Source organism: Eutrigla gurnardus, assembly GCF_963514095.1.
Source record: "Eutrigla gurnardus genome assembly, chromosome: 4".
Classification (NCBI taxonomy): Eukaryota; Metazoa; Chordata; class Actinopteri; order Perciformes; family Triglidae; genus Eutrigla; species Eutrigla gurnardus.
Window position 1 is genome coordinate 14,961,254 of NC_139918.1, and position 16,442 is coordinate 14,977,695.

At 42.4% G+C, this 16,442-nt stretch overlaps 1 protein-coding gene across 2 annotated transcripts in view; it reads left to right on the forward strand.

The window, feature by feature from the left end:
• lig1 (ligase I, DNA, ATP-dependent) overlaps nucleotides 1-16,140 on the forward strand; it is a 42,779-nt gene extending 26,639 nt beyond the window's left edge. For both annotated transcript variants that reach the window (XM_084008054.1, XM_084008055.1), the window contains exons 20-27: nucleotides 1,093-1,164; nucleotides 4,420-4,564; nucleotides 5,201-5,283; nucleotides 5,766-5,918; nucleotides 8,799-8,852; nucleotides 11,483-11,626; nucleotides 12,980-13,072; nucleotides 15,957-16,140. In XM_084008054.1, the coding sequence (XP_083864180.1) occupies nucleotides 1,093-1,164; nucleotides 4,420-4,564; nucleotides 5,201-5,283; nucleotides 5,766-5,918; nucleotides 8,799-8,852; nucleotides 11,483-11,626; nucleotides 12,980-13,072; nucleotides 15,957-16,031 (819 nt within the window). In that variant the 3' untranslated portion in view covers nucleotides 16,032-16,140. The remainder of the gene's footprint in view (nucleotides 1-1,092; nucleotides 1,165-4,419; nucleotides 4,565-5,200; nucleotides 5,284-5,765; nucleotides 5,919-8,798; nucleotides 8,853-11,482; nucleotides 11,627-12,979; nucleotides 13,073-15,956) is intronic.
• Nucleotides 16,141-16,442: the final 302 nt, after the last annotated feature.

Here is a 16,442-nt window from a genome sequence, read left to right on the forward strand (position 1 = left end):
AATACATATCCATCAAACACCCAACAGATGAATTACCATGGAGACGGAAGATCTTTGTTTCATCTTCCTCCTCCGCATTTCATTCATTACATCCAAAATCCACCAGTAAATACTATACAGGAGTAAATGCCATTACAGTGATTTTTTTATTCCCACCTTGGTTTTTAGATTAAAGAGGCAGCTTTTAGACTGTTATGGAAATGCAGACAACAATGAGCTGAAGGAACCGTTTCAGACCTGGGACAACTTTTCAAGGAACTGAACTAAACTATCAGGAAGTTCTTGTTGAAGCTGATTAGTCATTTGATTTTATAGTTGAATTAACAACTGCAAGTAATAGTTATGCTGCACTGACTTCCTGTTTGCCTTGCTAATTTGCTTTTGATTTAAAAAGCTTTACAAATGTTTTTCAGGAACTAATTAGACAATTTTTTATGTTTTTACTAGCGAAGACATTTCTTGCCCTGTGGAGTTTTCTTGTCAACCATTTCCGTTTCCATTCAGTGTTTCTCACCAAAGTGCGTAGCTTGTATTCCTGAGGCCTAACAAAGGCCTAAGTAGACGCAACTAAGTTGTTAGACATTTTTTGGGATCATCTTGAAGCCTGCATTGTTTACATCCATCTTTACTTACTAGACATTCTCTCTTTCCCTGTGTTAGTTGTTCAAAACTGATTTACTAAATCACTGAGCTAGGAAGGAAGGACTTTACTGACTTGGGGGATTGTCATGGGATTTTACATCCACATACATACATATACGGCCACAGGGGAAACGCTGTAATAAGGGAAAGAAAGGTAAGAGCAGAAGATGGAGAAGGTGAGTGAAAGGGAGTCAAGGAGCAAGAAGTAATACGCTGGAAGAAAAGGAGGAGCACAGCGAGGAGGCGCGATGCTGTTAAAAGCTAGAAGGGAGACGGGAGAGGCGGGGTGGTTAACTTTCAAGATGAACCGGAGAGAAATCAAAGAGCTCTTTGTAACAAGTCCCAAGGTTGGATGTAGCGATTTGTGAATAAGAAAAGTCTATTTGCATATTTTTGTCAAGTGAATAATATAAAATGTTTGTGTGTGTGTGTGTTGATGCCTCCCTGCAGGACGTGGATGCCTCGGAGATCAAAGTCCAAGTGTGTGTGTACGCCTTTGACCTCCTCTATCTTAACGGCGAGGTAAGACCCAAAGCTGATGAGGAAAATATTACCCAGAGATCTCTTTCAAATGCCTTAACACTGGTGTGTGTGCGTGCGTGTGTGCGTGCGTGTTTATTAGTTGCGAGCATGCCTGTGTGCTTGTCACCCCACTGAGATACCAACAACGTCCCTGAATGCCAATGATGGTGCTACCCGCGGCCGTAACTAGATAATGATTGTAACACTCATTGTAATTCCAGCGGAGTGTGTCTGAGACTGTGTGCACGTGCGTGTGCGGTGATTGTAATTGGGTGTGGGATTGAGAGTGTATGATTCCAACCAAATAATACACAATTTTTAAGCTAATTTCCTAAAAGTCAGCCGAAGACAATGCAAATCAGCGAGTCTTCCCATCAGCCAATGGTATGGGAATGTTATATAAAGTGGACAGGGGGGAATTACAGAATGTAAAGAGCACCACTGGCTGAAGTTGTGCCGTTTCATTGTTTCCCCGACCTAATGTGACATTTATGTAAATGTTATGAATTAATTTGTCCCCGTAGGAACTTGGTCTGTTTTTGGCTGTTTGGCTTTTTTTTTTTTTTATCTTGTTTATCTGTTTTTGGTTGATTCTCCCTTCAAATAATTGACTGTCCAAACCCCCGTGCTCTGCCTTCCTTTTCCCTGCTAGCCCTGTTGTTGGTCTGGGGGAAGCCTCCATGCAAACACTGTGCTAACCAATGAGGGCTGGTAGGACAGACGTCGTGTGTCTTTGTACTAATAATTAACTAGTAATTTGGCAGGTTTAAAGGAGCAGATAACATTCTAAAAAAAGTCACGTTCTTTTAAGGTTAATTGTAAAAATGATCATATCTTAAACGTAGGGCTGTACCAAACGGCCCTTTTAACATTCAAAGCTTCTATTGAAGTGTTAAATATTATGTCATATGTTACGACATCATCAACCAAAAAAAAAAGTGCATCCTTGAAAAAATTATCTGATGAAAGAAGGTAGTTTTTATTAAATCAACTTCCTTGATGAATCCATTTGGTCAACATAAATACATGTAGCTGTACAGTGTTGCCTTGCATGCTGTGTGTCTGTGTGTGTGTTTGTATCTAATATATTTATCTCCATCTGTGCAGATACTGGGTTCAAACAAAATGAGACATGCAATAAAAAACCCCTGCTGCGCAGCATTGGAATGTTGATTTATAATTCAAATGTCAACGTTATGAACGAAGCTTCAAACTATTTGGTACCATCCTACTTAAAGTGAACAGCTTTAAGACAAAATATGAATATAAACTCAGTGTTTTGGCACTGTGGGTAAAACTAGCAGCACCAGCGGTGTATGAGGCGTTTAGAAATACACACCCGTTGTGTTTGTGTTTTTTATTGTGCCCACATGTTGGCAGCATCTTGAAGTGAAGACTTTGCAGAAGAAATGTTACTCTAGAGTTTGTAACATGGGCAGCATCGGAGCTAATGGCTAACGTACGGAGGTTTTGAAGGAGATGTTTTTTATAGTGATATAAAGTAAATATTAGAGAGGGAATTATGACTGTTTAACACTAGCTCTAAGCAGCTTCTTATAAAAATTAAGATTAATTAAAACATATTATTCAAGTGGAAAATCTTCACTGATGTTTTGTTCTCAACAAATTATACAATGGTCAACAGAAACCAAAATCATCGACCCATTCAGGGCTGGATTCAAAATCACATTGAAGTATAAATGGAAAACACAAGCTGATCCAACTGTGAATTTTCATCATAATGTGACTCGGTGTGTTTGGAACCCGGGTCTGACAATCACCCTGAAGATTTCATCCCGGTCCCTTACAGCAGTCAGGGTACCTTTGACTGGGACATGGTGGTCTGTTTGACCCCCCAAGGATACGCCTCCCCCTCCCCAGACCACCAGATCACTGACCCACTGCCAAACCAGTCATGTGCCAATGGTGGACCTGCCAGTTCTGGTGTTCTCTGGTGAATGCCAGTCAAGCCGCACAGTGCTGGTCTGGTCTGTTTCTGACAGTTTGGGCAGTAGCCTGCAGGAGGTAATTCTACAGGGCTCTGCAGTGCTCCTCCTGTTCCTCCCACAGAGGAGCAGATTCGGGTCCTGCTGCTGGGTTGATGCCCTTCTAGGGTGCTGTCCAGCTCTCCTGACGTAACGGCCTGTCTCCTGGTATCTCCTCCATGCTCTCGAGACTGTGCTGGGAGACACAGCATATCTTGCGATGGCACGTATGAAAGAGCCATCCTGGAGGAGCTGGACTACCTGTGAACCTGATTGAGCTGCAAGTACCGTCTTATGCTAGTCCATGCTCCAAGTAGTGACGAGGACACGAGCAGAACTAGAGAAGAATCAGTCAGGAAGGAGAAGGAGAGAGCAACGGTTTGTGGCCACCACGCGTAAAACCAGTCCCTTTTTGGTGGTTGTCTTGCGTTTGCCCGTCCATCGCACCTGTTGTCACTTTAATTTGCACCAAAGCAGCTGAAATTGATTCACCATCACTTCTGCTTTCTAAATGGACAAATTGATCTCCCTAAGTTTAACTGACCTGGTGTTATACGGTGATGATTTAGTATTCCCTTCATTTTTTTTAGGGTTAGGGTGTGTATATAATTAAAACTAATGCCAAGTTGTTTAATACAATACAATAATCTATTTTGTAGTCATTTGAACAGTTTGCAATAACATAAGTAGAAGCATTTAGAATGTTTGACATTTTACACTGACTTTGGGGCAGTTTAAATATTTTTTTCAGAAAGATGGTGTGGGGAAAAACATAGTTAGGAGCTGCTATAATAACAAAAACAACAAATGATCTGCATCGGCAGCTGATACGGCTCATCAATGATCAGCGACCTGCATCCATGGAAGAAATGGTGATCTGTCAAAGTTAGATTTGCTCCCGTTTTCTTCTTCTGATCCGATCTGTGAGTCAAAAATGTGATGCGGTCTGATCCGTGAGTTTTGTGCTCGATTGCACCCTTACCCAAACCCCTACTATAGGTGGTTGGAAACATGGTGGTTGTGTGTGTGTTCTGCTGGTTTGAGCCTGTACTGTGTGGTTGGATGTGGGTGTTTGAATGTGTCCAACGCTGTCATGACTGTCTGAGAGTTTTCTGAGACTGTGTGTATGTGGGTATCTAGTCGGGACGGCATTTCATCCTTGTCATTGCAAGGCTCCAAGCTATGAAGAGGAAATGGTTGTAATGATGCACACTTTTGCCATTTGTAATGATGTCTGTTTTTGTGTGTGTGTGTGTCTGTGTGTGTGTAGTCCCTGGTGCGACAGCCGTTGTGTCGGCGTCGGGCTCTGCTGAAAGAGAGTTTCTCAGAGGTGGAGGGAGAGTTTGTGTTCGCCCGATCCATCGACTCCGACAACACCGACGCCATCGCAGAGTTCCTGGAGCAGTCTGTCCGAGGTGTGTGTGTGTATGTGTGTGTGTGTGTGGGTGTGCTCATGACTGTGTGTGTTAGACGGAGACACAGTTTCTTATTTGTTTTCCTTCCTGCTGTCCCCCGTGCGTCTTGAACCTTTTTGTCTGTGGGTGTGTAGCGTGCAAGTTTCATTTCATTTGTGCCCTTGCCTGCTGCCTTCATGTGTAAAGTGTGTGTGCGTGTGTGCGTGTGTGCATGTGTGTGTGCGTGTGCGTGTGCGTGTGCGTGTGTGTGTGTGTGTGTGATGTCTGCTTGTTTTCCTGCCTGCTGTCTCTTTGTTTGACCTGTATGCTTGTTGTATTGTTGTGCCTTAGCCTTTGTGTGAGTGTGTGTTAGCGGAACGGAGACAGAACGTGTGCGTTGTGTTATTGAGTTTTTTTTGTGTGTTGTGTCCCCAGACTTTTCTTTCTCTCTCTCTCTCTCTCTCTCTCTCTCTCTCTCTCTCTCTCTCTCTCTCTCTCTCTCTCTCTCTCTCTCTCTCTCTCTCTCTCAGAAGACAGAGACAAAGACCTTCCATGTATCTGAAAGATAATCTGTTCATTTCCTTTCTGCATGACTAGAACCGTGTTTTGGTGTATTAATGTGTGCGTGTGCGTGTGTGTGTGTGTGTGTGTGTTTAGACTCCTGCGAGGGCCTAATGGTGAAGACTCTGGAGAAGGATGCCACGTATGAAATTGCCAAGCGCTCTCACAACTGGCTCAAGGTGTGTGTGAGACACCATTAAAAAGCATTTAGTGTCTTATGATACACACACATACAAGTGAGCACACATTTATGCATCTCTGACTGTCTTAATTAACTTCTCTGTGGGTACAATATTTAACAGTTCATTTTGTGCAGAATACATAAAAATGAAGAGAAATAATAAAGAAATAAAGCATCTTTATAAGTGGAGTTTTATCTACATTCATCTAAACTGATGCGTAAAAAGTGATGACTCTTTATCTGGATAAAGAGCAAATATCTGAACTTTTCTGAGTCATATTTTTGTTTAATAGTAGCATTTAATTGGTATTTAATTAATACTGCTTTTATAAGTCATAAGTTATACATCATAAATGATCCAGTTTTGTACATAATGAAATGCCCTAATCAGCTCCAACAATGCGTATCATCACATTTGTTTTATTGCACCCTTATTTATGAGATTCGTTGTCTCTCACACGCTGCCATGCTGTCCCTCAGCTGAAAAAGGACTACCTGGATGGGGTGGGTGACACAGTTGACCTTTGTGTGATCGGCGCCTACATGGGAAAAGGCAAGAGGACGGGCACCTACGGGGGCTTCCTGCTGGCCTGCTACGACGACGAGAATGAAGAGTTCCAGTCCGTCTGCAAGGTGCGTGACTGTAGACGATGCATCAGCACATGGTTCGATTATGACGGGTTTATTTCAATGACGATATGTTGACAAAATTTGAATGAAAAAATGACATTGGCAAAATTAAAGTGAAACATTTTCAGGATTAATAATGTTAGTTTTTCCAAGTATTTAATTCTATCTTTGTTCGATCTATTAATCAATTAAATTATTTAATCAACAGAGCTGCACGCTCGCCAACCTGTTGTTGTTCGCTCAATATAGCGAGGGGAGGCGTGCATACACACGTTTTAAATGGTGTCTTGAGCGACCCAAATTAAACGTCTGCAAGGAAACTCATGTTATTTTTCTGTTGTTGTCCATATTGTCAGGCAGCAGTTGAATCCTGATGCTTAAAATATTTGAGTGTAGTTCTGATGATTTGTGTATTTAAACATGTAACCTTTGTGACGCACAGCTGATCCTCAGCTTTTTAGATGTTTTTATTAAGGAGGAATATAGTGTTTTCTGTTCACGTCTGTGTCTAGTGTGGGTGTGCGTTTGTGCTTGTTTGTTTGTGTGTGTGTGCGTGCACTGCTGCAGGCTTTTAATGTTTTCACTAAGTGTGTATTGGCTGTTTTTTGTATTTTGTGTGGTTGTGTTTGTGTGCGATCTTTTGAACTGTCACTTTTCCCCTCAAATCTGAGTCAGAGGAAAATCTTCATGTTTCTACAAGTGTGTGTGTGGAGGCGTGACTGGGTGCATCTTAGGATAAGTGCTAAGCATGTATTGGGCCGATGCGTGACCACTTGTGTGTATTTGTGTGTGTATTGGAGATAAGAGTGTGAGCAAGCTGGAGTAGGACTTCACCACAGAGCATAAACTCAGTCTCTTCGTCGTCCTGCAAAAATTCTCCATTTTTTTTCTTCTTTCTGTAGCTTTTATGTCTTTATGCATGGAAAAGGGATTTAGCGAGCAGCCATAACACACTTTTCGCTGCGCCGCCTGCTTCACTTTCATGTCCTTGCACACCTTCAAACCTGGGAGCCCGCTGGTACTACCCCAGCCTTCTGCTGTTGGCCACCGAGCAGCTCTGCCAGAGCCGGTGGAAGTTAAGGCGTCCGTTAGATTACCGCGTTACATTTTCAGGCAGTGCTAGGGAGTTTTTCCTGTTCGCACTATTTATTCTATAAATAAAATCTCATTGGGGGTTGTTTTCACACTTGAGATGACTCTCCTGTATAAGTGGGGCATGGATGGATGTTGCGTTTAAAGTACACAAAAGAATACTGGGCTCGCTGTGTGTGATGAAGAGCTCCTGTCTTTTGTCTGTTATTGATTTTCATCCTCCTTTGGCTGCACAGCTGCTAGCTCCAGTGTTTGAGAGACCTCCAATTTTCAGATATTTTTCAAAGAGAGTTTTTCTTTTACACTTACCGTTTATTTTTTTTTACTTGGAGCTCTGAAACAAATGCCGACTGATCTGCTTAGTGGAAGGATTCGGTCACACCCGTCAGTCATGGTGACCTTGCTCATCCAATCACATCCAATTTGATTAACTCTGATATTCAAAGTTTCAGCTCCGATCTTGGCCACGTTGATTTTCATGGGAATTCTTCTGATCTCACTTTTGATTGGATAACTTGGCAGATGCACCTTGTGCTTTCTTAAAGTTGTGTTGGTGCATCAATATTTAAAAAGTTGCACAGCAACTTTGGACATATTTAAAAAGTACACAGAGCACTGAAGTTTTCAAAAACAAGCCAAAAACAATTTATTTCATAGTGAAATGGTGAAAACTCCCTGGTGTTTTTCTCTCTCTTGCTTTTGTTTCATGGTTGACGTTGAAAAGTTTGAAAAAACAAACGATTCTCTTGTTGTCCTTGACGTGGTAAACTTGAGGAGCCCTCTGCTACAACTGAAAGCAGAATTTAACCCACATTTCCATTTCCCATGCGTAATCTCAACTATACGCCCTTGAGCAAGAGAGTCGAGTCCTCAGCAGAACCACAAGCAGCAACGCTGCAGAACTCTGGCAGTGTAGTTCACTCACAGTTCATCCACTCTGGACAACTGCTTACAGTCGCAGCTAATTTGGACTCTTTTTACAAAATGTACAGGAGTCACAAATGGCTCTTTAATTAAATTGAATTGTTATTGGTACTGATATACTGTAATATTAAAGACAGTGGAAGAAGCTGAAACATCACATTAGATCCCAGCTAAACATAATTAACATTTTTTTCTTATGTTCTACGTTACATATTTCACATATACATGTTTTGCTGCTATTATGATGAGTACACCATCTTGTAAAGTGAGTATGGCAGGAATCACTCTTTTCGATTTTTCTTATTTGTTTCAAAAGAAGAAAAACCTTTAAATCAGAGGCTCAAAACAAATCTTTCACTGTCAGCGGTTCAAAAACGACTGAAACTAAAGCCTGGAGGATAATGTTTCTCAGTACTTTTGAGTGCCAAAAAGTTTTCTTTGCAGATTTGCACCCCAGTGAGTCTGGTAGAGGACTTGGCTGACCTGGTTGATTAAAGCGAATACATAACGGTGCCACAGTTAAATGAAATGTCTCTAAAACCTGTTGTGACAGCAGCCTAGGGAACATAGATAGTGCCTGTGGTGGACACCTGCAGAATATGCCTTGGAGTATACATCTGTGAGCTCTATTTGCATGATATACCAGCCTTTTCTCTTCCCCTCCGTGTCACGCCGTTAGGTGATTCCCGTGTCTCAGCAGGTTCAGCCCTTTGGAGAGGCGATGCTTCAGGCAAAAGACGTAATGCAAGGGGTGATTTGCTTGCTGTTATGTGTTCTGCTGCTCGCTGCCAAATGTCTGCTGTCTCACTGTGAGGGAGTACGTGTATATCTAAGCACGTGTGCCTCATCTCCTTTGGTCTCTTCCAGATCGGGACAGGCTTCAAGGATGAAGATCTGGAGCAGCATTACAAGTTCCTCAAGGTAACGCAGCACAGCGTGACTGTTGCACAAACTGGTAAAATTCACAGCTCGAGACTTTTTTTTTTTTTTTCTTCCCACACGTTGACGCCTTCATATTTTAAATTCATACCAGAGATTTTTTTTTCTTTTTTAACCGTCTGCGACTGAATGTGTTTAATTTCTCAAACACATTCAGAGTCAATTTTGAGGTTAGAAAAGACAGAATGAGTGTGGCTTGAGGTCACCTTTCATTCTGCAAGTATTCATTCCCTCATTAAAATCTGCATTAATTCCAGATCTTAATGGAGACTCTAATGCCAAAATGAGATGGACATTGTGCAAATATACTTCTTTAATACAGCTCAAATACTGCAATGGATTATTAAGGGATGCCTCCAGGTACCTTTTATTAAGTTTAAGTTGCCAGAATGAGAGTTGCCTCCCACCCCGAAATGCCCACATACTCTCCGCTATTATGAATACGTCACATCACAGAAAATACATGCAAAAAATGTAAAAAGTTTGGCTTTGAATCGCATGTATTTGCATGCTCGTGGTAAATATTGTCGAGAGATCTTAAAGTACTTCAGCTTCCCATATAAAAAAAATCTGCATTTGGAGTAACTGCAGGCGTGCTCTGAAGTTGAGTAATGAATTGCTTTTTCAATTTATATTTGAAGGGGTTGGTTCCAGAGCAGCAGAGCAGCGGCATTGGAAGAAAACTGTCAACTGCTCTCTGAAAACGATAGCTGTTGTGAGAGTCGGAAATTCATTTCAGCACTCGTGTTGACTTTATCAGCTAAATTTAGAGCCGCTTTTTACCGAAATAAGAGCAGAGGGGCTTTTAAACTGCTGCCGTCTGTGTAGGATAGTAATTAATGGTGAGATAATATTCACTGTACAAACATAGCACTCACTTTGGAGTGAAATAACCTTAAAAGTCATATTTGAAAGGTTAAGGGTTTAGACTCGGTGGCACAAACTGCTGCACGGTGCAGAATTTGAGTGCAACGCTGATAGAGAAGGCGGCGTAACCTTTCTTTTCTCTCTCTGTCTCCCTCGGACCAATACAGCCTGTACTGTAGTGCTTCGTAATGAAAGTGATGGATGGCGAATTAGGCGAGCTGCTGGTGTGGCCGTGTTGCTTCTGTTGTAGCGCTGCTGGCCAATGGGAGTCCAGACAAGGAGGCGATTGCCTCCGTTCACACCCTCTGTGTGGCTCTGCTGCTCTACTGCAACAGGGGACGCAATGAGCCCTTTTTTTTCTATTGTCAGACAATCAAGTAAATAATCGGCAGATAAATCGATAATACAACTTACTTGTAGCTCTAAACTACACCTCACTTCTCGCAGGAAATCCCAGTTTATTACTAAAGGTGACTAATTGGTCGTTTTGTGGCTAACGTATTCCTTTAAGTGGCCACTAACGGGTTTCTACTGAGGGACGTGTTTCGTTATGAAATCTCCAGCTTTTCCAATAAACAGGAAGTCAAACTTTTTTTTAACTCACCCTCACCATTAGTGGTGCAAAGTCTGCAAAAACGGCATTTCCCCAGTAACACACCCGTACTTGATTATAATTACTCTCCTTGAACACGTCTCTTTGCATATGGATGCCTCACTCAGCGCTCGGAGGAGTAAATGACACAAATGAAACCGCTCCTACACATTATAATGATCTTCCAGGTTTGCAATATATCATTAAATTTGAGAACCACAAAGATGGGATTTAATGGGGATGGTGTCTAGCTGAGGCCCAACCTGTCAGATAAAGTATACAGTATAGGTGTATGGCTAACTAGTGTCTATCAGCAGCAGGGTTTTATAGGACTGCACGCCTACCAGCTCACTCATTGTAATTCACTCTGTATCAGAGTGTCACTTGAATGCCTCCAGTATAAATAATGTGTGAGAGAAAAGCAGCACCACTACTGCTGGAGCTCTCCTTCCCCTCCTTCCCAGCATTACTTAACTATGACCCACTTCTGTGGACACTGCAGCAGTCTAGTTAACACCGCACGCTTCCCAGAGTCACATTCTCAAACGGTTGGTTCACGGCAAAACGAGATGCGTATCGTTTTGTAAATGCGTGACACCTACACTGATGGAATGATTGCACGTGTCAGGATTTGAAAAAAGGCACGATTAAATGTTGTAGAAGTTGACAGAACAGGAACAATTTGGCGGTGGATGCCTGAGCTCAGCTGCGAGGTAATTTATGATATATATATATTTTTAATCCTGAGAGGTGAATATCAGGGAACAAAAACGTGAATATCACAGTGTTTCTGAATGAAATCTTTGGTGTAGGTGTATGATAATGTGGTTTGGAAATCACCCTTTCATGTTGGCCCTCAGGCAGTAAGGCGTCGTCAGACTACGAGCGTTCAGACTGTGCGGTCTCCTGGGAAGTGATTGTGAGGCGGCGGCAGCAGCAGCAGGGCACCTCGCCGTCGCACACTTCCACAAACCAAAAAAAAAAGAAATCAGGCATTGTGTTCACAGAGATACTAAATCTACAGTGCATATACTATGTTTTTTAATATTTCATGAATTGAATAAGGTCTGTGACATTAATTAAGGCTCTGAGAACAGAAACATTTCATTTAATTCGTAATGAAGCCGGTCATTATCTGTTTAATTTTCTCCAGGAGCACATTCTGCCTAAGCCTCGTGCCTACTACCGCATCGACCAGTCAGCCGAGCCCGACGTGTGGCTGGACGCCGTGCAGGTTTGGGAGGTGAAGTGTGCCGACCTCTCGCTGTCGCCCGTCTACAAGGCCGCCATGGGAATGGTCAGTTCAGCCCGTTAATCCCTCCTTCCTCCCATGTGTTTCCACTGATAAATTCTGCCTGTTATGGTCTGTCGCCTCCACTGAAAAGTCACAATTAGCGCCTCTTAATTGAGTTATTAAAAATGTTGTAAAAGATGCTGGATTTAATGGAACAGATTCTTGTTTATTACCCGTAGTCTGGCTGCACATTGGACTCGGTCCCACAGTGCACATAAAAGTGTTCACCACAATCTTCACGGTGTTCAACTCTCTTTCCAACCACAGCTGAAGTAGAGTGGCACAGAGATGGAGGATTTCCATCTATCTGAAAACGTCTATAGGAACAAAGATATATTATTTATTCCACATTTTACTGACTTGATAGTTTAAAGGCATAATGTGCTGCAGGTTATTGTAAATATGCCTTTTTTTTAACACTTGAATTTGCGATAACTTGATGAGTTGTAAACAAACAAGACCGTTGCTAAGAGGATTAGCAGTATCTAGGCGTTACATATTGTCGACCACCCGGTTAGTTTTGACAGGTCATTTGTCAGATTACTTTTAACATCATACAGCTATGCTTTTCCCTTTAATAGTTGGTGGAAACAATGATTTTTCAACACTAAGAGAAGCACTTTTGTGAGACACAGACTTCCTTCTGTTTTACCACAATTATGTCAAACAATTTGCAATTAATCCCAATTTGTTCATCGGGCCCCGCTGCTGGAGGGAAGCTGAAATTAGTATATGTGGCTGTCAGCTTTATTGATTTATTAAATAATAAATTATGTGTTTGTTATGGGGCTGTTTCCAGTCCACAGCTGCTGCCAGTTTCACCTAAACAGACATAACATTTCACTTATGAGTGTGATTATTATTCTTATTACTCCTGACCTGGTTCTCTCCAGGTACTTCCTCCCACAGTCCAAAGACATGCAGGTTAATTGATGCCTCTAAATTGCCCGTAGGCATGAATGATGGGGTAAATGGTTGTCTGCGTCTATATTTATGTGGGAAAGCACTTTGATAGAGAGACCACCCGTCATGTGGACCCTGCCTTCGCCCCACATATCAGCTGGGATCGACTCCAGACCGAGAACAGGTTAAGAGATTACAGATAATGGATACATTTCATATATGACACCTCCAAAATCCTCATAAAGTATATTTATTTGTCTGGACAAACCTGTCATATATATAATCTATGAAAAATGTTATTTAAAAAAAAAAGGAAAATGCAATGCTTCCCTATTGGTAGGAAATAAAAGAATTTGAGAGGCAAGTGAATGTTGAATCTTGAAAAACACATGTAGAGGTTACTGTTGACTCCCATGCATCAGTGTTGGTGACTGTGATTCTGTCTGTCCTCAGGTGGATCCAGAAAAGGGCATTTCTCTGAGGTTCCCCCGCTTCCTTCGGATCAGAGACGACAAGAAGCCGGAGGATGCCACGACTGGAGCTCAGGTACGTCACGTCACCTGGTTGGAGGCTAAAGAAACAGGAGTGTGAAATCAGCAGCGCGATGAAGTATAGAATGATATCAGATCCACATCCGTAGAGCGTGCGGAGGTCAAACAGGCAGGCCTCGTGTGATGTAACGACTGTAAAGCTGCAGCCCGTGTAACCGGTGCTACATGTGTTCGGGCGTACAGCAATTACATAACTGCACGCCGCCCCCACTGTCGTTTTTATTCCTGGAAATCAAACACGTTTAGTTCATTTTCGGGTCTCGGCGCCCACGATCATCAAACGTCCTCCTCGTTGCGTCCCCGCTGTAATGCTGTAGAAATGCTCTCACGTGTCTGTATGTTTAACTTTGCCGTGCCACGTGGAGACGGTGCATCTGCATCATCACCTCACAGGAGCTGTCCTGTAAAGTTTCAGGGGTGAACGGCACTGCAAGGACGAGCTTTCTTGTAGTGGCCTCCCGCAGCACGGCGAGCCAATCTATATAACAGTCGGGTAAAGCAGCACCTCAGGAGTAGAGCGGTGGAGTCTGGGTAATATATTGTGAGGCAGAAACCAGTGAATTATACAGTACAGAAGAGATGTGCAGGTCAGCTGTAGCTTCAGCTGAACACACGTGTACTCGAGTATCCCAACAACAAACACCTCAATCTGTGATCCTATTTATTATAAAGCTTTCATTTCTCTTATTTCAGCTCTCTATGAGTGGATTCATTCTACTGAAGACATAGATTAAGTTATTAAATTATTTAAGATGCTATTTTTTTTTATATTTGCTTTTCTCTAACCTGCCCACTGACCCGCCTGCACATCATGTATTTATGATTCAACCCAAGCAACCTGAATTAGCAGTCAATGCACACATCACAGCTGCTGTTGTTGTTTGTCATATGAAATACCATATACAAACTAAACATAAAACTTCCTGGAGAGGCCGTTGAGATTCATGTTCTCTAAAGCTATAGAGCTGAAACGACTGGAGTCTAAAGGGATGCTTGGCAGGGAAAACTCTGAAAACGTGATCGTACTCATTGTTCTCTAGATTCTGGGGATCAGGACTCCAGATTAACAATGTCCCGTCGTCCAGGGCGACCAGAAATCCCCCTTCTAACGCGACGTTGTGAACAACAAATCTGCTAACCTTAACAGGTTGCATGTTGTGATTAGGGCTGTGAAAAGATTACAGATTGCAATCTTTTTAACCACAGGGGAGCTGTGGGTTAATCAGATTGTTTACCACCAACGTTGTGTTTTCCTGATACACACAGAGCAGAATTACAATAGGGATATTAATAATTAACTGTTTAACCATGCTGTCAGTTACACAGTTAAAAGAAAACAAGATATAAAAATAAGCCAAGAGACTCTGAGGAGAATATTGCTGGTCCACCTTAAAGTTGTCTGAAGGTGGGCTGAACCCTAAGTGTTGCCGAGTTGTTGCACTCCCTCTTGGTGAGAAGCTTGAGGCAAAAACCAACATGCAAACTTTAATGAAGTAGTATTTGTTGAAGTACGAGGGATTTATTTATTTATTTATTTATTCTACCACATCATTGAATGGGGTAAAAGAATCATGGAAATTTCACTAGTATGTTAATGTGGCTCAAACATTCAAATAACTAAAAAATCATTATCAGTCTTCTGGTTATTTTAACAATTAGATGAATAATCATGAGCTTATAAAACCCCAAAACAATGTAAAAAAACACACACTTTCAACAAGCTCAACGTTCTTACAGTGGAGAATTCTGAAACCAGCAAATGTTTTTCTTTTTACTACAAAAATACTGAAATGATTGAAAGATGATCATAATATTTCCAGTGAGTGTTATATTCATTAAAAAGTCTTCTATTGACTGTTAGACTGTGGACACTGGCCTACACCTGCTACTGTAGCATGAAATGTCTACCGAATCATGCTTTCCTGCGCTAACTTCTGCACTGACGAAATATCCGAGGACGCTTTCACGTCCGTTTGTAACCCGGAATGAAAAATTCCATCTATTTTTCCAGCAGTGACACAAAAGGCTGGAAACATTTAGCTTTGATTTGCAGACGTGTTCACTGTCTGCCTCTTTGTCTGCCGGTATGATTCTCTACTAACAATGTTACGGCACGCTGTCGGCATCGAGAGTCACCCTGGATGTCCAAAACGCTGGCTGACAGCCGACCCCCTCCTCTCCAACTAAACCCAGGTATCACGCAAGCATTGCTCGTTGTTGTGTAACATCACCTGGACATCCGCACATAGATACAGAATTTTGATGAGGCCCAAACCATCCGGATATATATATTTTTTTTCTACCTCAGCCTAAACAGGTGTAACTTTTATAAGGTCTGAATCACATTATAATGTCAATTTTTACCGACTGGAATAAACAGCCATCTGTTGAGATTTGTGCTCGTTAGCGGGGGAGTCGGGGGTTGGGACATCGGCTGCATCTCAACCACACTTGTATTATTTGAGAAGACGATTGCAGAAGAAACCTGATCTCACTGTGTAGACGGTTTGAACCCAGTCTGGGAATCAAAGCTTTACCTTGATCATGCCCCCCCCCTCACTGTGCCACCCTGCTGCACTGGTACTGATGCTGCTGATTCTGGGCGGGCCCTGTATTCACACATTATTCATTGTCCCGACTACTCCCCCCCCCCCCCCCCCCCTGCTCCCAAACCCCGATGAGCTCAAGTGAACACAACCTCCATCTCCCAGTCACCAGCTGGGCGTCACGAACTTCAAAGCTCGGGATATGAATAATCAAAGTGTTATTTTTAGCTGCTCTCCTCATGTTACTGACCTGACTTCATGATCTTCTCCCCTTCCCTCTCTCCCATGCTCCCTCCCTCTTTCTCTCCACCTTCTCTGTCCATCTCCGTGCAGATCGCTGATCTGTACAAGAAGCAGCAGCAGATCCAGAACCAGGGGGAGAAAGGCGAGCTGGAGGACTACTACTGATGGTCTGGCGTCCCCAGCCCAGAATAATAAATGATGGTGATTTCACAATAATTGTAAATAGCTTCTTTCTTTATGTAATGTTGAATGGAAATAAAGGCTCTCGACAGTTTTAAGCATCCTGTCGTTTGTGTTATTGATTGATCAAAGCAGCTGCCTTTTTTCTATTTCTTTCTTTTTTTTGCCTAAATTGCGCCAAAACATCTCGCCACATATGGTGCACATCGACTCAGAAAAAAAACCCAAATCAACTCGGCTGTTGAGAGCATAACTGCTGGTTATAGATCGCTATCAAAAATTCCCTGACCAAGCAGAACGTGTAATGTATGGGCGGCGAGGCGTTCTTCTGAGCCGGCCTGATTTCTGCTGGAGCACTCCGAAGCGTGTGGTAACGAGAGGACAAGCCAAGGAGAT